Source organism: Tetrao urogallus, assembly GCF_951394365.1.
Source record: "Tetrao urogallus genome assembly, contig: scaffold_165, whole genome shotgun sequence".
Taxonomy (NCBI): domain Eukaryota; kingdom Metazoa; phylum Chordata; class Aves; order Galliformes; family Phasianidae; genus Tetrao; species Tetrao urogallus.
This window is the reverse complement of record NW_027638842.1, coordinates 1-23,677: the sequence shown is the minus strand read 5'-3', so window position 1 is coordinate 23,677 and position 23,677 is coordinate 1. Positions and strand designations below refer to the sequence as shown.

At 54.7% G+C, this 23,677-nt stretch overlaps 1 protein-coding gene across 1 annotated transcript in view; it reads right to left on the bottom strand.

Moving 5' to 3' along the window:
• The window catches only part of LOC306957704 (solute carrier family 2, facilitated glucose transporter member 4-like), a gene marked incomplete at both ends in the record, with an annotated part of 28,257 nt that extends 5,711 nt beyond the window's left edge, over positions 1 to 22,546 (bottom strand). Inside the window, 6 exons of the mRNA XM_079551178.1 lie at positions 5,868 to 6,027; positions 10,095 to 10,210; positions 11,584 to 11,708; positions 13,121 to 13,281; positions 15,982 to 16,101; positions 22,508 to 22,546. Of these exons, the coding sequence (XP_079407304.1) occupies positions 5,868 to 6,027; positions 10,095 to 10,210; positions 11,584 to 11,708; positions 13,121 to 13,281; positions 15,982 to 16,101; positions 22,508 to 22,546 (721 nt within the window). The remainder of the gene's footprint in view (positions 1 to 5,867; positions 6,028 to 10,094; positions 10,211 to 11,583; positions 11,709 to 13,120; positions 13,282 to 15,981; positions 16,102 to 22,507) is intronic.
• Positions 22,547 to 23,677: the final 1,131 nt, after the last annotated feature.

Here is a 23,677-nt window from a genome sequence, read left to right as displayed (position 1 = left end):
GGGGTTATGGGGAACAAATGTGGGGCAGTGTGTGGGGCTGTGGGGCACAAATGTGGGGCAGTGTGTGGGGTTATGGGGCTGAGATATGGGGCGTGTGGGGCAGTGTGGGGTTATGGGGCACAGATGTGGCGCAGTGTGGGGTTATGGGGCTCAGATATGGGGTGTGTGGGGCAGTGTGTGGGGTTATGGGGCTCAGATATGGGGCAGTGTGTGGGGTTATGGGGCACAAATGTGGGGCAGTGTGTGGGGTTATGGGGCTCAGATATGGGGCAGTGTGTGGGGTTATGGGGCACAAATGTGGGGCAGTGTGTGGAGTTATGGGGCTCAGATGTGGGGCAGTGTGGGGTTATGGGGCACAGATGTGGGGCGTGTGGGGCAGTGTGGGGTTGTGGGGCACAAATGTGGGGCAGTGTGTGGGGTTGTGGGGCACAAATGTGGGGCAGTGTGTGGGGTTGTGGGGCACAAATGTGGGGCAGTGTGTGGGGTTATGGGGCACAGATGTGGGGCTGAGATGTGGGGCAGTGTGGGGTAACAACAACAGCACCGACGACAGCGATGATGAGGGTGGGGATGAGGATGATGAGGGTGAGGAGGGGGACAGCGGCGATGAAGGAGAGGAGGAGGAGGATGAAATTGAGTACAAAGGTGAGGATGAAGGTGAGGATGAAGGGGAGGAGGATGAGGATGAGGATGAGGATGAAGGTGACGATGAAGGTGACGATGAGGAGGAAGGTGAGGATGAAGGTGAGGATGATGAGGATGAAGATGAGGATGAGGATGAAGGTGAGGATGATGAGGATGAAGATGAAGGTGAGGATGAAGATGAAGGTGAGGATGAGGAGGATGAAGATGAAGGTGAGGATGAAGATGAAGGTGAGGATGAGGAGGATGAAGATGAAGGTGAGGATGAAGATGAAGGTGAGGATGAGGAGGATGAAGGTGAGGACGAAGGTGACGATGATGAGGATGAGGATGAAGGTGAGGATGAAGAGGATGAAGGTGAGGATGAAGGTGAGGATGATGATGATGAGGATGAAATTGAGGACGAAGGTGAGGATGATGAGGATGAAGGTGGGGTTGAAGGTGAGGATGAGGACGAAGGTGAGGATGAAGATGAAGGTGAGGATGAGGAGGATGGAGATGAGAACGAAGGTGAGGACGAAGGTGAGGATGATGAGGATGAAGATGAGGATGAAGGTGAGGATGAAGGTGAGGATGAGGAGGATGAAGATGAGGATGAAGGTGAGGATGAGGATGAGATGAGGATGAAGGTGAGGATGAGGATGAAGGTGATGAAGATGAAGGTGATGAGGATGAAGGTGAGGATGAAGGTGAAGGTGAGGATGATGAGGATGAGGATGAAGGTGAGGATGATGAGGATGAAGATGAGGATGAGGAGGAAGGTGAGGATGAAGGTGAGGATGAGGATGAAGGTGATGAAGATGAAGGTGATGAGGATGAAGGTGAGGATGAGGAGGATGGAGATGAAGATGAAGGTGAGGATGATGAGGATGAGGATGAAGGTGAGGATGATGAGAATGGAGATGAGAACGAAGGTGATGATGAAGGTGAGGATGAGGATGAAGGTGCAGATGATGAAGATGAAGGTGAGGATGACGAGGACGAAGGTGAGGATGATGAGGATGAGGAGGAAGGTGAGGATGGGGGTGAAGGTGATGATGATGAAGATGAGGCCGAAGGTGATGATGAGGATGAAGGTGAGGATGATGATGATGAGGGTGAAGGTGAGGCAGGTGAGGATGATGATGAGGATGAGGATGAAGGTGAAGATGAGGATGAAGGTGAGGATGAAGGTGAGGATGATGAGGATGAGGATGAAGGTGAGAATGAAAGTGAGGATGGGGATGAAGGTGATGAGGATGAAGGTGAGGATGATGAAGATGAGGCCGAAGGTGATGATGAGGGTGAAGGTGAGGATGGGGATGAAGGTGATGATGGAGGTGAGGATGATGAAGATGAAGGTGAGGATGAGGAGGACGAAGGTGAGGATGAAGGTGAGGATGAAGGTGAAGGTGATGATGAGGATGAAGGTGAGGATGAGGAGAAAGGTGATGAGGATGAGGATGGAGATGAGGATGAGGAGGATGAGGATGAAGGCGAGGATGATGAGGATGAGGCCGAAGGTGATGATGAGAGTGAAGGTGAGGATGATGATGATGAGGATGAAGGTGATGATGAGGATGAAGGTGAGGATGATGAGGATGAGGATGAAGGTGAGGATGATGAGGATGAGGATGAAGGTGAGGATGAAGGTGAGGATGATGAGGATGAAGGTGAAGGTGAGGCAGGTGAGGAAGATGATGATGATGATGAAGGTGAGGATGGGGATGAAGGTGACGAGGATGAAGGTGATGATGATGAAGATGAGGCCGAAGGTGATGATGAGGATGAAGGTGAGGATGACGAGGATGAAGGTGAGGATGATGAGGATGAGGGTGAAGGTGAGGCAGGTGAGGATGATGACGACGATGATGAAGGTGAGGATGAAGGTGAGGATGGGGATGAAGGTGATGAGGATGAAGGTGAGGATGATGAAGATGAGGCCGAAGGTGATGATGAGGGTGAAGGTGAGGCAGGTGAGGATGATGATGATGAGGATGAAGGTGAGGATGATGATGATGAGGGTGAAGGTGATGATGATGATGATGAAGATGAAGGTGAGGCAGGTGAGGATGAAGGTGAGGACGATGGTGATGAGGATGAAGGTGATGATGAGGATGAAGGTGAGGATGATGATGATGATGAGGATGAAGGTGAGGCAGGTGAGGATGAAGGTGAGGATGATGATGACGAGGATGAAGGTGAGGCAGGTGAGGATGATGATGATGATGAGGATGAAGGTGAGGATGGGGATGAAGGTCATGAGGATGAAGGTGATGATGATGAAGATGAGGCCGAAGGTGATGATGAGGATGAAGGTGAGGCAGGTGAGGATGGTGATGACGATGATGAAGGTGAGAATGAAGGTGAGGATGGGGATGAAGGTGATGAGGATGAAGGTGAGGATGATGAAGATGAGGCCGAAGGTGATGATGAGGATGAAGGTGAGGATGATGATGAGGATGGGGATGAAGGTGAAGGTGATGATGATGATGATGAAGATGAAGGTGAGGCAGGTGAGGATGAAGGTGAGGACGATGGTGATGAGGATGAAGGTGATGATGAGGATGAAGGTGAGGATGGGGATGAAGGTGAGGATGACGAGGACGAAGTTGAGGATGATGAGGATGAGGATGAAGGTGAGGATGATGAGGATGGGGATGAAGGTGAGGATGATGAGGATGAGGATGAAGGTGAGGATGAAGATGAAGGTGAGGATGAGGAGGATGAGGGTGAAGGTGAGGCAGGTGAGGATGATGACGACGACGATGAAGGTGAGGATGAAGGTGAGGATGGGGATGAAGGTGATGAGGATGAAGGTGAGGATGATGAAGATGAGGCCGAAGGTGATGATGAGGGTGAAGGTGATGATGATGATGATGACGAGGATGAAGGTGAGGCAGGTGAGGATGATGATGATGATGAAGATGATGAGGATGAAGGTGAGGATGAGGATGAAGGTGAAGGTGATGATGATGATGATGAAGATGAAGGTGAGGCAGGTGAGGATGAAGGTGAGGACGATGGTGATGATGAGGATGAAGGTGAGGATGAAGGTGATGAGGATGAAGGTGATGATGATGATGACGAGGATGAAGGTGAGGCAGGTGAGGATGATGATGATGAGGATGAAGGTGATGATGATGATGATGATGAAGGTGATGATGATGATGATGAAGATGAAGGTGAGGCAGGTGAGGATGAAGGTGAGGACGATGATGATGATGAGGATGAAGGTGAGGATGGGGATGATGAGGGTGAAGGTGATGATGATGATGATGAAGATGAAGGTGAGGCAGGTGAGGATGATGATGATGATGAAGATGATGAGGATGAAGGTGAGGATGATGATGAAGGTGATGATGATGATGATGAAGATGAAGGTGAGGCAGGTGAGGATGAAGGTGAGGACGATGATGATGAAGATGATGAAGGTGAAGGTGATGATGATGAGGATGGAGATGAGGATGAAGGTGAGGCAGGTGAGGATGAAGGTGAGGATGATGATGATGATGAAGATGATGAGGATGAAGGTGAGGATGAGGATGAAGGTGAGGATGATGATGATGACGAGGATGAAGGTGAGGCAGGTGAGGATGATGATGATGAGGATGAAGGTGAGGATGATGATGAGGATGAAGGTGAAGGTGATGATGATGATGATGAGGATGAAGGTGAGGCAGGTGAGGATGAAGGTGAGGACGATGGTGATGAGGATGAAGGTGATGATGAGGATGAAGGTGAGGATGGGGATGAAGGTGAGGATGATGAGGATGAGGATGAAGGTGAGGATGAAGATGAAGGTGAGGATGAGGAGGATGAGGATGAAGGTGAGGATGATGAGGATGAGGGTGAAGGTGAGGCAGGTGAGGATGATGACGACGATGATGAAGGTGAGGATGAAGGTGAGGATGGGGATGAAGGTGATGAGGATGAAGGTGAGGATGATGAAGATGAGGCCGAAGGTGATGATGAGGGTGAAGGTGAGGCAGGTGAGGATGGTGATGACGATGATGAAGGTGAGAATGAAGGTGAGGATGGGGATGAAGGTGATGAGGATGAAGGTGATGATGATGATGACGAGGATGAAGGTGAGGCAGGTGAGGATGATGATGATGAGGATGAAGGTGAGGATGATGATGAGGATGGGGATGAAGGTGAAGGTGATGATGATGATGATGAGGATGAAGGTGAGGCAGGTGAGGATGAAGGTGAGGACGATGGTGATGAGGATGAAGGTGATGATGAGGATGAAGGTGAGGATGGGGATGAAGGTGAGGATGATGAGGATGAGGATGAAGGTGAGGATGAAGATGAAGGTGAGGATGAGGAGGATGAGGATGAAGGTGAGGATGATGAGGATGAGGGTGAAGGTGAGGCAGGTGAGGATGATGACGACGATGATGAAGGTGAGGATGGGGATGACGGTGATGAGGATGAAGGTGAGGATGATGAAGATGAGGCCGAAGGTGATGATGAGGGTGAAGGTGAGGCAGGTGAGGATGATGACGATGAGGATGAAGGTGAGGATGATGATGATGAAGATGAAGGTGAGGATGATGATGACGAGGATGAAGGTGAGGCAGGTGAGGATGATGATGATGATGAAGATGAGGGTGAGGCAGGTGAGGATGAAGGTGAGGACGATGATGATGAAGATGATGAAGGTGAAGGTGATGATGATGAGGATGGAGATGAGGATGAAGGTGAGGCAGGTGAGGATGAAGGTGAGGATGATGATGATGATGAAGATGATGAGGATGAAGGTGAGGATGAGGATGAAGGTGAGGATGATGATGATGACGAGGATGAAGGTGAGGCAGGTGAGGATGATGATGATGAGGATGAAGGTGAGCATGAGGATGAAGGTGAGGATGATGATGATGATGAGGATGAAGGTGAGGCAGGTGAGGATGATGATGATGAGGATGAAGGTGAGGATGATGATGAGGATGAAGGTGAAGGTGATGATGATGATGATGAAGATGAAGGTGAGGCAGGTGAGGATGAAGGTGAGGACGATGGTGATGAGGATGAAGGTGATGATGAGGATGAAGGTGAGGATGGGGATGAAGGTGAGGATGATGATGACGAGGATGAAGGTGAGGCAGGTGAGGATGATGATGATGATGATGAAGATGAGGGTGAGGCAGGTGAGGATGAAGGTGAGGACGATGATGAAGATGATGAGGATGAAGGCGGTGATGATGACGACGGTGAGGCAGCTGAGGCCGAAGGCTCCTTACCGTGCGCGGCGGCCCCGCGGCGCTGAGCGGCCATGAGGAAGCGCGGGCTGTCGGGGCAGCGCGGCAGCAGCAGCGCCTGCAGGGCGGCCGGGCCGAGACCCAGCGCCAGCAGCAGCGGCCAGCGCCGCGCCGAGCCCAGCAGCGCCCCCAGGCCCAGCACCTGCGGACCGAGCCGGGGGTCGGGGCGGAACGGAGAACGGGGGAGCCGGACTATGGGGCGGGATCCCGATCTATGGGGCGGGATCCTGATCTATGGGGTGGGATCCAGATCTATGGGGTGGGATCCAGATCTATGGGGTGGGATCCTGATCTATGGGGCGGGATCCCGATCTATGGGGCGGGATCCTCATCTATGGGGCGGGATCCTGATCTATGGGGTGGGATCCAGATCTATGGGGCGGGATCCCGATCTATGGGGTGGGATCCTGATCTATGGGGTGGGATCCCGATCTATGGGGCAGGATCCTGATCTATGGGGCGGGATCCCGATCTATGGGGCAGGATCCTGATCTATGGGGCGGGATCCTCATCTATGGGGCGGGATCCTGATCTATGGGGTGGGATCCAGATCTATGGGGCGGGATCCCGATCTATGGGGCGGGATCCCGATCTATGGGGTGGGATCCAGATCTATGGGGCGGGATCCTGATCTATGGGGCGGGATCCCGATCTATGGGGCGGGATCCCGATCTATGGGGCGGGATCCTGATCTATGGGGCGGGATCCCGATCTATGGGGCGGGATCCTGATCTATGGGGCGGAATCCCGGTCTATGGGGCGGGATCCTGATCTATGGGGCGGGATCCTGATCTATGGGGCGGGATCCTGATCTATGGGGCGGGATCCTGATCTATGGGGCAGGATCCTGATCTATGGGGCGGAATGCTGCCCTATGGGGCGGAATCCCGATCTATGGGGTGGGATCCCGATCTATGGGGTGGGATCCTGATCTATGGGGTGGGATTGCGATATATGGGGCAGGATCCTGTTCTAGGCCCAGCACCTGCGGACCGAGCCGGGGGTCGGGGCGGAACGGAGAACGGGGGGAGCCGGACTATGGGGCGGGATCCTGATCTATGGGGCAGGATCCTGATCTATGGGGCGGGATCCCGATCTATGGGGCGGGATCCTGATCTATGGGGCGGGATCCCGATCTATGGGGCGGGATCCTGATCTATGGGGCAGGATCCAGATCTATGGGGCGGAATCCCGATCTATGGGGCGGGATCCCGATCTATGGGGCAGGATCCTGATCTATGGGGCGGAATCCCGATCTATGGGGCGGAATCCCGATCTATGGGGGGGAACCCCGATCTATGGGGCGGAATGCTGACCTATGGGGTGGGATCCTGATCTATGGGGCAGAATGCTGACCTATGGGGCAGAATCCTGTTCTAGGCCCAGCACCTGTGGATGGAGCCGGGGGTCGGGGCGGAACGGACAGCAGGGGGAGCCGGACTATGGGGGGGAATGCTATTCTATGGGGCGGGATCCCGATCTATGGGGTGGAATGGGGTGTGATCCCAATCTATGGGGCGGGATCCTGATCTATGGGGCGGAATCCCGATCTATGGGGCAGGATACTGATCTATGGGGCAGGATCCTGATCTATGGGGCGGAATCCCGATCTATGGGGTGGAATGCTGCCCTATGGGGCGGGATCCCGATCTATGGGGTGGGATCCTGATCTATGGGGTGGGATTGCGATCTATGGGGCAGAATCCTGTTCTAGGCCCAGCACCTGCGGACGGAGCCGGGGGTCGGGGCGGAACGGACCGTGGGGGGAGCCGGACTATGGGGGGGAATGCTATTCTATGGGGCGGGATCCCGATCTATGGGGCGGGATCCCGATCTATGGGGTGGAATCCCGATCTATGGGGCGGGATCCCGATCTATGGGGCTGGATCCCGATCTATGGGGCGGAATCCCGATCTATGGGGGGGAACCCCGATCTATGGGGCGGAATGCTGACCTATGGGGTGGGATCCTGATCTATGGGGCAGAATGCTGACCTATGGGGCAGAATCCTGTTCTAGGCCCAGCACCTGTGGATGGAGCCGGGGGTCGGGGCGGAACGGACAGCAGGGGGAGCCGGACTATGGGGGGGAATGCTATTCTATGGGGCGGGATCCCGATCTATGGGGTGGAATGGGGTGTGATCCCAATCTATGGGGCGGGATCCCAATCTATGGGGCGGGATCCTGATCTATGGGGCGGAATCCCGATCTATGGGGCAGGATACTGATCTATGGGGCGGAATCCCGATCTATGGGGTGGAATGCTGCCCTATGGGGCGGGATCCCGATCTATGGGGTGGGATCCTGATCTATGGGGTGGGATTGCGATCTATGGGGCAGGATCCTGTTCTAGGCCCAGCACCTGCGGACCGAGCCGGGGGTCGGGGCGGAACGGACCGTGGGGGGAGCCGGACTATGGGGGGGAATGCTATTCTATGGGGCGGGATCCCGATCTATGGGGTGGGATCCTGATCTATGGGGTGGGATCCCGATCTATGGGGCGGAATGCTGTTCTAGGCCCAGCACCTGTGGACCGAGCCGGGGGTTGGGGCGGAACGGACCGCGGGGGGAGCCGGACTATGGGGGGGAACCCCGATCTATGGGGCGGAATGCTGACCTATGGGGCGGGATCCCGATCTATGGGGCAGGATCCTGATCTATGGGGCGGAATCCCGATCTATGGGGTGGGATTGCGATCTATGGGGCGGAATCCCGATCTATGGGGGGGAACCCCGATCTATGGGGCGGAATGCTGACCTATGGGGTGGGATCCTGATCTATGGGGCAGAATCCTGTTCTAGGCCCAGCACCTGTGGACGGAGCCGGGGGTCGGGGCGGAACGGACGGCGGGGGGAGCCGGACTATGGGGCGGGATCCCGATCTATGGGGCAGGATCCTGATCTATGGGGCGGAATGCTGCCCTATGGGGCGGAATCCCGATCTATGGGGCAGGATACTGATCTATGGGGCAGGATCCTGATCTATGGAGCGGGATCCCGATCTATGGGGTGGGATCCTGATCTATGGGGTGGGATTGCGATCTATGGGGCAGGATCCTGTTCTAGGCCCAGCACCTGCGGACGGAGCCGGGGGTCGGGGAGGAACAGAGAGCGGGGGGGAGGAACCAGACTATGGGGGGGAATGCTGACCTATGGGGCGGGATCCCGATCTATGGGGTGGAATGGGGTGTGATCCCAATCTATGGGGCGGGATCCTGATCTATGGGGCGGAATCCCGATCTATGGGGCAGGATACTGATCTATGGGGCGGAATCCCGATCTATGGGGTGGGATCCCGATCTATGGGGTGGAATGCTGCCCTATGGGGCGGAATCCCGATCTATGGGGCAGGATACTGATCTATGGGGCGGGATCCCGATCTATGGGGCGGGATCCTGATCTATGGGGTGGGATTGCGATCTATGGGGCAGGATCCTGTTCTAGGCCCAGCACCTGCGGACGGAGCCGGGGGTCGGGGCGGAACGGAGGGCGGGGGGGAGGAACCGGACTATGGGGTGTCATTCTGTCCTATGGGGCGGGATCCTGATCTATGGGGCGGAATCCCGATCTATGGGGCAGAATGCTGACCTATGGGGCAGAATCCTGTTCTATGGGGGGGAATCCCGATCTATGGGGCAGAACCCCAATCTATGGGGCAGAATCCCGATCTATGGGGTGGGATTCCGATCTATGGGGTGGAACCCCGGCCTATGGGGCGAAATCCCAATCTATGGGGTGGAATCCCGATCTATGGGGCGGAATGCTGATCTATGGGGCGTAATCCCAACATATGGGCCATAATCCCATCCTATGGGGCCCAATCCCATCCTATGGGGCACAGTCCCATCCTATGGGGCCCAATCCCATCCTATGGGGCCCAATCCCATCCTATGGGTCACAATCCCGTTCTATGGGGCACAATCCCATTCTATGGGGCACAATGCCATCCTATGGGGCCGAAATCCTCCCCAACCCTCCATAAATCCATTTTATGGGGGGGCAGAAACCCATCCTGAAGAACCTGAGGGACCCCCGGGTTCCCTTTATTTCCCCCCAGTCACCCCAGGCCCCCCTTTAAGCCCCCCCCCCCAAAAAAAACCCCCCACCTTAGGAACCCCCAAATCCCCCCTTTTTTGGCCCTTTTTGGCCCCAAATCCCACTGGGAGCCCCCCAACAAATCCCCCTTTTTGCCCCCCCCCCCTTCCCCATACCTGCGCCCCCAGGATGCCGGTGACGACGGCCAATTGGTGCAGGGTCCCCAGAGCCCCCCGCAGGTGGGTGGGGGCGATCTCCCCCACATACATGGGAACCAGCCCTGAGACCAGCCCTGACAGTGGGGAGGGGGAAAAGCGCCTCAGCTGCGTCCCCTTTAAGAGATGGCGTCGCCCCTTTAAGAGGTGACATTGCCCCTTTAAGAGGTGGCATCGCAACTTTAAGAGGTGATGACGCCCCTTTAAGAGGTGGCGTCGCCCCTTTAAGAGGTGATGACGCCCCGTTAAATTGTGGCACTGCCCTGCTAAGGGGTGACATTGCCCATTCAAGAGGTGACATTGACCCTTTAAGAGGTGGCATCTCCCCTTTAAGAGGTGGCGTCGCCCCTTTAATAGGTGATGACGCCCCGTTAAATTGTGGCACCGCCCCTCTAAGAGGTGACATTGCCCCTTTAAGAGGTGGCATCGCCCCTTTAAGAGATTACATTGCCCCTTTAAGAGGTGACATTGCCCCTTTAAGAGGTGGCATCACCCCTTTAAGAGGTGGCATCGCCCCTTTAAGAGGTGATGACTCCCCGTTAAATTGTGGCACCGCCCCTCTAAGGGGTGACATTGCCCCTTTAAGAGGTGACATTGCACTTTTAAAAGATGACATTGCCCCTTTAAGAGGTGACATTGCCCCTTTAAGAGGTGGCCTCACCCCTTTAAGAGGTGACATTGCCCCTTTAAGAGGTGGCATCGCAACTTTAAGAGGTGATGATGCCCCGTTAAATTGTGGCACCGCCCCTCTAAGGGGTGACATTGCCCCTTTAAGAGGTGACATTGCACCTTTAAAAGATGACATTGCCCCTTTAAGAGGTGACACTGCCCCTTTAAGAGGTGGCATCTCCCCTTTAAGAGGTGGCGTCGCCCCTTTAATAGGTGATGACGCCCCGTTAAATTGTGGCACCGCCCCTCTAAGAGGTGACATTGCCCCTTTAAGAGGTGGCATCGCCCCTTTAAGAGATTACATTGCCCCTTTAAGAGGTGACATTGCCCCTTTAAGAGGTGGCATCACCCCTTTAAGAGGTGGCATCGCCCCTTTAAGAGGTGATGACTCCCCGTTAAATTGTGGCACCGCCCCTCTAAGGGGTGACATTGCCCCTTTAAGAGGTGACATTGCACTTTTAAAAGATGACATTGCCCCTTTAAGAGGTGGCGTTGCCCCTTTAAGAAGCGGTGCTGTCGCTTTAAGAGATGACATCATCCCTTTGAAAGGTGACATCGCCCCTTTAGGGGGTGACATCGCCCCTTTAAGAGGTGGCGTTGCCCCTTTAAGAGACGCCAATGCCCCTTCAACAGGCAACATCGCCCTTTTAACAGGCGACAACAGTCCTGCGAGGGATGGCATCGCCCTTTTAAGATCAAGCATTACCCCTTTAAGAGCAGACCTCGCCCTTTTAAGGGGCGGGGCTAGGCAGAGCCGCGCTTGCCTCCCATTGGCCAATACCTGAGTAGGCGCCGAGCAGGAACCGACCAATGATGATGAGGACGTAGGAGGGGCCCCACTTGGCCGCGCCCATCATGGCCCCGCCCACAAAGGCCAGGGCGTTGGTGGCGATCATGGCGTGCTTCCTGGGGGCGGGGCCACGTCAGGCCACGCCCACCACGTGGGCACAGCCCCCTTTGGCCCCATTCACCCCGTTGACTCCATTGAACCCATTAATCTTGATGACCTCATTAGCCCTAATGACCCCATTCACCCCATTGATCCTAATGACCCCATTAATCCTGATGACCCCACTGACCCCATTAACCCTAATGACCTCGTTAACCCTAATGACCCCATTCACCCCATTCACCCCATTCGCCCCAATGGCCCTAATGACCCCGCTGACCCCATTTATCCCAATGACCCCATTGACCCCATTAACCCTAATGACCTCATTAACCCTAATGACCCCATTCACCCCATTCACCCTAATGACCCCATTAACCCCAGTGACCCCATTGACCCCATTAACCCTAATGACCCCATTCACCCCCATTAACTCCATTTATCCCAGTGACCCCATTGACCCCATTAACCCTAATGACCCCATTAAACCCAATTACCCCATTCACCCCCATTAACCCCATCTATCCCAATGACCCCATTGACCCCATTAACCCTAATGACCCCATTCACCCCATTCACCCCATTGACCCCATTGACCCCATTGACCCCATTAACTCCCGTGACCCCATTAAGCCCCGCCCCTACTGAAGCCCCAACCCCTACTGAAACCCCGCCCCCTTTAAAGCATGCCAGATAAGCCCCGCCCCCCCCAAATCCCCGCCCAGGGGAAGCCCCGCCCACTTGCAATCACAACCACTCCCAGAAGCCCTGCCCCTACTGAAGCCCCGCCCCTTCCGGAAGTGCTGCCCCCTACAGAATTCCTGCCCACTTCTCAGGCCCCTCCCCCTTGGAATCACATACCCTCCCGGAAGCCCCGCCCCCTGACTGAAGCCCCGCCCCCTTTAAAGCATTCCAGCTCCCAGATAAGCCCCCACCCCCTCCAAAGCCCCGCCCACCGGAAGCTCAGCCCATGTAAGGCTCCGCCCACAGGAAATCCCTCCCCCCACCGGAAGCCCCGCCCCCCACTGAATCCCCCTCCCAGTCCTGAAGCCCCGCCCCCTTTGCATCACATCCACCCCAGTAAGACCTCCCCCTTATCGAAGCCCCGCCCCACCGGAAGCCCCGCCCCCCCCTTCAAGGCACTCCAGCTCCCAGGTGAACACTGCCCCCCCCCCGGGAAACCTCGCCCACCGGAAGCCCCGCCCCCCACCGGAAGCCCCGCCCCCATTCAAAGCACTCCAGCTCCCAGGTGAACCCAGCCCACCCCCCTGGAGGCCTCGCCCACCGGAAGCCCCGCCCCCACCGGAAGCCCCGCCCCCATTCAAAGCACTCCAGCTCCCAGGTGAACCCTGCCCACCCCCCGGAGGCCTCGCCCACTGGAATCCCTGCTCCCACCGGAAGCCCCGCCCCCACCGGAAGCCCTGCCCACCTGCCGAGGCGCTCAGCCACTATGCCCACCCCCAGCGACGCCAGCATCCCCCCGACGGAGAAGATGGCGACAGACAGAGCCCAGAGCGTGGAGACGGCCGAGGGGGGGGGCGGCTCCCCCCAGCGCTGCGTCCACGTGGCGTTGTACTCATCTTCCAGGATCTGCGTGGGGGCAAGATGGCGGGAGACAACGGGAACCAATGGGAACCCAATGGGAACCAATATGGCAGCCAATGGGAACCGATGGGAACCAATGGGAAACAATATGGAACCCAATGGGAAACAATATGGCATCCAATGGGAACCCAATGGGAACCAATGGGAACCAATATGGCAGCCAATGGGAACCGATGGGAACCAATGGGAAACAATATGGAACCCAATGGGAAACAATATGGCGTCCAATGGGAACCGATGGGAACCAATGGGAACCAATATGGCAGCCAATGGGAACCGATGGGAACCAATGGGAAACAATATGGAACCCAATGGGAAACAATATGGCGTCCAATGGGAACCCAATGGGAACCAATGGGAACCAATATGGCAGCCAATGGGAACCGATGGGAACCAATGGGAAACAATATGGAACCCAATGGGAAACAATATGGCGTCCAATGGGAACCCAATGGGAACCAATGGGAACCAATATGGCAGCCAATGGGAACCGATGGGAACCAATGGGAAACAATATGGAACCCAATGGGAAACAATATGGCGTCCAATGGGAACCCAATGGGAACCAATGGGAACCAATATGGAACCCAATGGGAAACAATATGGCGTCCAATGGGAACCAATAATGAACCCAATGGGAACCCAATGGGAACCAATATGGCGCCCAATGGAACCCAATGGGAACCAATATGGAACCCAATGGGAAACAATATGGCGTCCAATGGAACCCAATGGGAACCAATGGGAACCAAAATGGAACCCAATGGGAAACAATATGGCGTCCAATGGGAACCAATAATGAACCCAATGGGAACCCAATGGGAACCAATGGGAACCAATACGGAACCCAATGGGAACCGATGGGATCCAGTATGGGAACCAATATGGAACCCAATGGGAACCAATATGGCGCCCAATGGAACCCAATGGGATCCAATGGGATCCAATATGGGATCCAATATGGGATTTCAATGGGAACCCAATGGGATCCAATGGGATCCAATATGGGATCCAATATAGGATTTCAATATGGAACCCAATGGGATCCAATATAGGATTTCAATATGGAACCCAATGGGATCCAATGGGATTTCAATGGGAATCAATATGGAACCCAATGGCAACCAATGGGAACCAATATGGAACCCAATGGGATCCAATACGGGATTTCAATACGGAACCCAGTGGGATCCAATGGGATCCAATGGGATCCAATGTGGGATTTCAATGGGAACCCGATGGGACCGAATGGGATCCAATGGGATCTAATGTAGGATTTCAGTATGGAACCCAATGGGATCCAATGGGATCCAATATGGGATCCAATATGGGATTTCAGTATGGAACCCAATGGGATTTCAATGGGAATCAATATGGAACCCAATGGGATCCCATATAGGATTTCAATATGGAACCCAATGGGAACCAATGGAACCAATATGGAACCCAATGGGATCCAATATGGGATTTCAATGGGAACCCAATGGGATCCAATACGGGATTTCAGTATGGAACCCAGTGGGATCCAATGGGATCTAGTATGGGATTTCAATATGGAACACAATGGGATCCAATGGGATCCAATGGGATCCAATATGGGGTTTCAATATGGAACCCAATGGAACCCAAAGGAATCCAATATGGGATTTCAATATGGAACCCAATGGGATCCAATATAGGATTTCAATATGGAACCCAATGGGATCCAATGGGATCCAAAATGGGATTTCAGTATGGAACCCAATGGAACCCAATGGCAACCAATGGAAACCAATGGCAACCAATGGGATCCAATATGGGATTTCAATATGGAACCCAATGGGATCCAATGGGATCCATGGGATCCAATGTGGGATTTCAATATGGAACCCAATGGGATCCAATGGGATCCAATGGGATCCAATATGGGATTTCAATATGGAACCCAATGGAACCCAATGGCAACCAATGGAACCCAATGGCAACCAATGGGATCCAATATGGAACCCAATGGGATCCAATGTGGGATTTCAATATGGAATCCAATGGGATCCAATGGGAACCAATGGGATCCAATATGGGATTTCAATATGGAACCCAATGGAACCCAATGGCATCCAATGGAACCCAATGGCAACCAATGGGATCCAATATGGGATTTCAATATGGAACCCAATGGCAACCAATGGGATCTAATATGGAACCCAATGGGATCCAATATAGGATTTCAATATGGAACCCAATGGGATCCAATGGGATCCAATATAGGATTTCAATATGGAACCCAATGGGATCCAATGGGATCCAAAATGGGATTTCAATATGGAACCCAATGGGATCCAATGGGATCCAATATGGGATTCCAATATGGAACCCAATGGGATTCAATGGGATCCAATGGGATCCAATATGGGATTCCAATATGGAACCCAATGGGATTCAATGGGATCCAATGGGATCCAATATGGGATTTCAAAATGGAACCCAATAGGATCCAATATGGGATTTCAATATGGAACCCAACGGAACCCAATGGCAACCAATGGAACCCAATGGCAACCAATGGGATCCAATATGGGATTTCAATATGGAACCCAATGGGATCCAATGGGTCCCCCACAAGGGACCCCCCCCATGGGACCCCCCATGCAGCCCTGTGTCCCCCCCCCTGCCCCCCCCCCCCCGACCCCCCATCCCCATCCCCACCTTTTGGGGTGCATTGATGACCCCCACGTGGTATCCGACCTGCAGTGACCCCAACGCTGCCGTCCCCACCGCCATGGCCAGGGTGGGGGTCAGCCCGGGGGGGGGCGGGGCGTCCGTGTCCTGGGGACATTGGGGACATTGGGGTCAGTGGGGACATCGGGGGCAATGGGGACATTGGGGTCAATGGGGACTTTGGGGACATTGGGGTCAGTGGGGACATTGGGATGAATGGGGACATTGGGGTCAACAGGGACATGGGGGACAGTGGGGACAATGGGGTCAGTGGGGACAATGGGGACATTGGGGTCAACGGGGACAGTGGGGCCAGTGGGAACATTGGGGACTTTGGGGTCAGTGGGGAATTTGGGGTCAACGGGGACATTGGGGACATTGGGATGAATGGGGACATTGGGGTCAACGGGGACACTGGGGTCAGAGGGGACATTGGAGACGTTGGGGGCAATGGGGACATTGGGGACAGTGGGAACATTGGGGACATTGGGGCAATGGGGACATTGGGGTCAATGGGGACTTTGGGGACAGTGGGGACATTGGAGACGTTGGGGTCAGTGGGGACATTGGGGTCAACGGGGACATTGGGGGCAGTGGGGACATTGGGGTCAGTGGGGAAATTGGGGTCAATGGGGACATTGGGGTCAACGGGGACATTGGGGGCAGTGGGGACATTGGGGTCAGTGGGGACATTGGGGACTTTGGGGTCAGTGGGGAAATTGGGGTCAACAGGGACATTGGGGACATTGGGGCAATGGGGACATTGAGATGAATGGGGACATTGGGGTCAGTGGGGACATTGGAGACGTTGGGGGCAATGGGGACATTGGGGACAGTGGGGCAATGGGGACAGTGGGGTCAGTGGGGACATTGGGGTCAATGCAGACATTGGGGTCAGTGGGGACATTGGGGACAGTGGGGACATGGGGGGACACTGGGGACAGTGGGGACATTGGGGTCGGTGGAGACATTGGGGTCAGTAGGGCCATTGGGGCCATTGGGGTCAATGGGGACATTGGAGACATTGGGGACACTGGGGACATTGGGGCAATGGGGACATTGGGATGAATGGGGACATTGGGGTCAGTGGGGACATTGGGGACATTGGGGACATGGGGTGACATTGGGGTGACATGGGGGGTCATTGGGGGGGCATAGGGGGACATTAGTGACAATGGGGGGCATTGGGGACATGGGGGGGCATTGGGGGGTTGACATGGGGGGCGACATGGGGGGTCTTGGGGGGGGCATATGGGGACATTGGTGACAATGGGGGGCATTGGGGACATGGGGGGACAATGGGGACATGGGGGGACATTGGGGACAATGGAGGACATTGGTGACAATGAGGGGCACTGGGGACATGGGGGACATTGGGGACAATGGGGGACATTGGGGGGGGTGACATGGGGGGGTCGTGGGGGGGGCATACGGGGACACTGGTGACAATGGGGGGACATCAGGGTGACATGGGGGGTGACACTGGGGGCTCCTGGGGGGGGCATATGGGGACATTGGGGACATGGGGGGCATTGGGGGGGCTGAAATGGGGGGCATATGGGGACATTGGTGACAATGGGGGACGTTGGTGACAATGGGGGACATCGGGGACATGGGGGGACATGGGGGGGGTGACATGGGGGAGGACATCGGGGGCATAGAGGGACACTGGTGACAATGGGGGGACATCGGGGACAGGGGGGGCATTGGGGACATGGGGGTCATTGGGGGGGTGACATGGGGGGGACATGGGGGGCATCCGGGAGCATTGGGGACATGGGGGGACATTGGGGGGGTGACATGGGGGGGTCACTGAGTGGGCATACGAGGACGTTGGTGACAATGGGGGACAGCGGGGACATGGGGGGACATGGGGGCATATGGGGACAATGGGGACATGGGGGGACATTGGGGGGTCATGGGGGGGCATACGGGGACATTGGTGACAATGGGGACAGCGGGGACATGGGGGGGGACATGGGGGGCATATGGGGACATTGGTGACAATGGGGGACGATGGTGACAATGGGGGACATAGGGGACATGGGGGGACATTGGTGACATGGGGGGGTCGTGGGGAGGCTTGTGGGGACATTGGTGACAACAGGGGACAGCGGGGACATGGGGGGACATTGGGGGGACATTGGGGTGACATGGGGGGGTGACATGGGGGGGTCTTTGGGGGGGCATATGGGGACATTGGTGACAACGGGGGGACATTGGGGGGGTGACATTGGGGGGGGACATGGAGGGGACATGGGGGGGGACATGGGGATCATACGGGGACATTGGTGACAATGGGGGGCATTGGGGACATGGGGGGACATTGGGGACTATGGGGGACATTGGGGACATGGGGGGACATTGGGGACAATGGGGGGACATTGGGGGGGTGACATGGGGGGGTCCTGGGGGGGGCATATGGGGACATTGGAGACAATGGGGGACGTTGGGGACATGGGGGGACATTGGGGACATGGGGGGGCATTGGGGACAATGGGGTGGCATTGGGGACATGGGGGGGTCTTGGGGGGGCATATGGGGACATTGGTGACAATGGGGGACATTGGGGACAATGGGGGGACATTGGGGACATGGGGGGACATGGGGGGGTCATGGGGGCATATGGGGACATTGGGGACAATGGGGGGACATGGGGGGGTCTTGGGGGGGCATACGGGGACATTGGTGACAACGGGTGACATTGGGGACAATGGGGGACATTGGGGACATGGAGGGACATTGGGGTGACATGGGGGGGACATGGGGGGGCATTCGGGGCCATTGGTGACAATGGGGGGACATCGGGGACATGGGGGGACATTGGTGACAATGGGGGGACAATGGGGACATGGGGGACATTGGGGACAATGGGGGGACATCGGGGACAATGGGGGACATTGGGGTGACATGGGGGGGTGACATGGGGGGGTGCTGGGGGGGGGCATACGGGGACATTGGTGACAATGGGGGGCATTGGGGACATGGGGGGACATTGGGGACTATGGGGGGGGCATTGGGGACAATGGGGGGCATTGGGGACATGGGGGGACATTGGGGACAATGGGGAGACAATGGGGACATGGGGGGACATTGGGGGGGTGACATGGGGGGGACATGGGGGGCATACAGGGACATTGGTGACAATGGGGGGACATTGGGGGGGGTGACATGGGGGGGACATGGGGGGCATACAGGGACATTGGTGACAATGGGGGGACATTGGGGGGGGTGACATGGGGGGGACATGGGGGGCATACAGGGACATTGGTGACAATGGGGGGACATTGGGGGGGGGTGACATGGGGGGGTCGTGGGGAGGCATATGGGGACATTGGTGACAACAGGGGACAGCGGGGACATGGGGGGACATTGGGGGGACACTGGGGTGACATGGGGGGGTGACATGGGGGGGTCTTTGGGGGGGCATATGGGGACATTGGTGACAATGGGGGGCGTTGGGGACAATGGGGGGGACATCGGGGACAATGGGGGGACATTGGGGACAATGGGGGACATCGGGGACAATGGGGGGACATTGGTGACAATGGGGGGCATTGGGGATATGGGGGGACATTGGGGACAATGGGGGGCATTGGGGACATGGGGGGACATTGGTGACAATGGGGGACATGGGTGACAATGGGGGGACATGGGGGGGGGGTGACATTTGGGGGGGGGGGGCGGTGACACGACGGGGTGCCATCGGGGTCGCCCCCCTCGCCCCCCCTTGGTGGGGCCCCGTGCGGCGCTGCCCGCGTTGCCCTTATAAGGACAGAGCGGAGCTGCGGGCCGGGGGGGCCGCGAGGGGGGGGAGCGACGGCCGGCGTCGTTGGACCCCCGTGTGGGAAATTAATTGGGGGGGGGGGCTTAATGAAGCCCCGCTAATTAGCGTTAATTAACCGCCTCTGTGGGAATGAATCCTTAAGGAGCCTCGCTGAGGACTCCCCTCCCCTTGATCCTCCCTCACAAAGGGACTTAATGCCGCTAATTGCCCCTCTAATTACCCCCCCCCCCCAATTACCCCTCTAATTGACCCTTTAATTAACCCGCTAATTACCCCTTTAATTACCCCTCTAACGACCCCTTTAATTACCCCGCTAATTGCCCCTTTAATTCTCCTCTATTCCCCCCTCTAATTGCCCCCTTGATGACTCCTTGAGTCCCAACTGCTCATTATCCCCCTAATTACCCCATTAGTTACCCCCCTAATTATCCCTCTAACTGCCTAATTAACCCTCTAATTACCTCCCTAATTCCCCTTTAATCGCCCCCTTGACGACCCTCTCAGTCCCAATTACTCACTAATTATCCCTCTAATTATCCCTCTAATGGCCCCTTTAATTACCTCCCTAATTGCTCCTCTAATTACTCTCTAATTGCTCCCTTGATGACGTTTCAGTCCCAATTAGCCACTAATTACCCCTCTAATGTCTCCACTAATTGCCCCTCTAATTACCCCCTCATTACCCCCTCAGTCCCAAATACCTCTTAATTAACCCCTAATGACCTCTCAATCCCAATTAACCCTTAATTAACCCCTAATTAACCTCCTAATTACCCCCACAACCAATTATATCCCCATTTACTCCCTTAAATCCCCCGAACCCCAATTAAGCCCCTAATTACCCCTCTAATTACCCCCCTAATTAACCCCAGATGACCCTCTCAGTCCCAAATACCCCCTAATTAACCCCTAATGACCTCTCAGTCCCAATTAACCCCTTAATTAACTCCTAATTAACCCCCACCCCACATCCCCAAGCATTTACTCCCCTAAACACCCCCCATCCCTAATTAAGCCCCTAATTACCCCTCTAATTACCCCCCTAACTAACCCCAGATGACCCCCTCAGTCCCAATTACCCCCCAATTAAGCCCTAATGACCTCTCAGTCCCAATTAACCCCTTAATTAACCCCCAATTAACCTCCTAATTACCCCCCACCCCACATCCCCAAGCATTTACTCCCCTAAACGCCCCCTAACCCTAATTAAGTCCCTAATTACCCCTCTAATTACCCCTAATTAACCCTAATGACCCTCTCCATCCCAATTACCCCCTAATTAGCCCCTAATGGCCTCTCAGTCCCAATTAACCCCTAATTAGCCCCTAATGACCCTCTCAGTCCCAATTAACCCCTTAATTAACTCCTAATTAACCCCCCCACATCCCCAAGCATGTACCCCCATAAATGCCCCCCAACCCTAATTAAGCCCCTAATTACCCCTCTAATTACCCCCCAATGAACCCCTAATGACCCTCTCCATCCCAATTACCCCCCAATTAGCCCCTAATGACCCTCTCAGTCCCAATTAACCCCTTAATAACTCCTAATTAACCCCCCCACATCCCCAAGCATTTACCCCCATAAATGCCCCCCAACCCTAATTAAGCCCCTAATTACCCCTCTAATTACCCCCCTAATGAACCCCTAATGAGCCTCTCAGTCCCAAATACCCCCAATTAACCCCTAATGAACTCTCAGTCCCAATTAACCCTTAATTAACCCCCAATTAACTCCCTAATTACCCTACACCCCATATCTCCCCATTTACTCCCTTAAATCACCCCCAACCCTAATTAAGCCCCTAATTACCCCTCTAATTACCCCCTAATTAACCCCTAATGACCCTCTCAGTCCCAAATACCCCCTAATTAACCCCTAATGACCTCTCAGTCCCAATTACCCCCTAATTAACCCCTTAATTACCGCCCACCTCCATTGACTCCCCTTAATCCCCCCCAAACCCAATTAATCCCCTTAATTACCTCCCTAATTACCCCCGAAATCCCACTTGCCCACTAATGGGGCACTAAACACCCAATTAACCGCTTAATTATTCCCTCATTACTCTGCTAATTACCCTCTAATTGCCTCCAACCCTAATAACCCCCTAATTACCGCTTAATTACCCCTAATAGCTCCCTAATTATCCCTTAATCACCCCCAAATCTAAATCTCTCTTAATTATGCCTTAATTAGCCCCTAATTACACCCCTAGCCCATAATTACCCCTAATTAACCCCCGAATCCTCCCTAAGTTACCTTGTAATTACTCCCTCTCCTTAATTACCCCCTTAATTACCTCCTAATCGCTAATTATTCCCTAATTACCCATTGCTGTCGACCTCATTAGCCCCCTAATTATCCCCAAACACCACTAATTACCCCCTTCATTACCTCCCAGCCCTTAATTACCCTCCTAGCCCTTAATTACCCTCCCAGCCCTTAATTACCCTCCCAGCCCTAATTACCCCCATTCCTAATTAGCCCCTCATCACCCCGTTAATTACCCCCAAACCCCCCTAATTAGTTGATTACCTCCGAACCCTCAGCCCTAATTTCTCCCCTAATACCCTCCCAATTAGCGCAACAACTAGTAATCGCCCCTAATTAGCATAACACCGCCCCTATTTACATGCAAATAACCGCTAATGAACATCTCAATTAGCTGCCTTAACTTAATTAAGCCCATTAATTAACCCCCCCCCCCCCCCCCCCCCCATGTACCTCCTCCTCATTCTGGATCTGCTGGAATCCACTCGGCATCGTGGGGTTAATTAGCTAATTAACGGGCGGGCAATTAACGAGCAGCAATTAATAACCGCTAATGAGTAGCCGGTAGTTAATAGGGATTAATTAACGGGTAATTAGCAGGTAATTAAGCGATAGGGGGAGTTTGGGGGGGCAACGGGAGGAGGGAATAAGCAGCTAACGAGGGAGGGGAATTAATAGGGAGTAATTAATTAGGGCTAATCAATGAGGAGTAATTAATGGGGTTAATTAATGAGGTTAATTAATGAGCAGCACCGCGACCCCCCCCGGGGTGGGCAGATCCCGGGGGGGGGCGGGGCAGAGGGGGGGGGGGAGGGGCAATTAAGGGGGGTAATTAGCGGAGGGGGTAATTAATAGGAGTGATGAAGGGGTAATTAGAGGCGGGTTCATTAAGGGGGGGGCAGTTAATGAGGGTAATTAATGGGGGGTAATGAGGAAGGGAGGTGATTGCGGGGGGGAATGATGGGGGGAGTTAGCGTGGGGAGTTAATTAAGGGGAATTAATTAGAGGGGGTAATTAATAGGGGCAATGATGGGGGGTAACGAGGGGCGATTAATGAGGAATTAATTGGCCAGTGCAATAATTAATAGCCTGAGTTAGTGAAACAAATTCATGCAGTTTTAGTCAAACGTGGGATTATTAATCAAGGCGCCATTAATTAATTAAAGCACTAATTAATAAGGGGGGGTCAGTTAATGGGGTGCTCCGCGTTAATTAATGGGGCGCTCAGCGTGAATGAAGGGCGCAATCAGCGTGAATGAAGGGGCAATGAGAGTCGATCCGGGGCTCGTGAAGGCCTAATGAATCCAGGCGTTAATTAATGAAGGGGCTGTTAATTAAGGGGCTGTTAATTAGGGTCCGGTTGCTGCGCTCTGGGGCTCCGCAATGGGGGCCTCCGGAGGCCACGCCCCCTTTTAGGCCACGCCTCCTTTAAGGCCACGCCCTCCTTTAAGAAAGCCACGCCCACCCCCAGTTAGGCCACGCCCCTAAACTCCGCGGGGTCACCCGAGGTCACGCGGTGACGTCACCGCCGCGCCCCCCTCCCCTCCCCCAACCGCGTTTATTTTTAGGGAAAGGTCACCGCGGGGGGGGGGAGGCGGCTCTTAAAGGGGCGATGGCGCCATG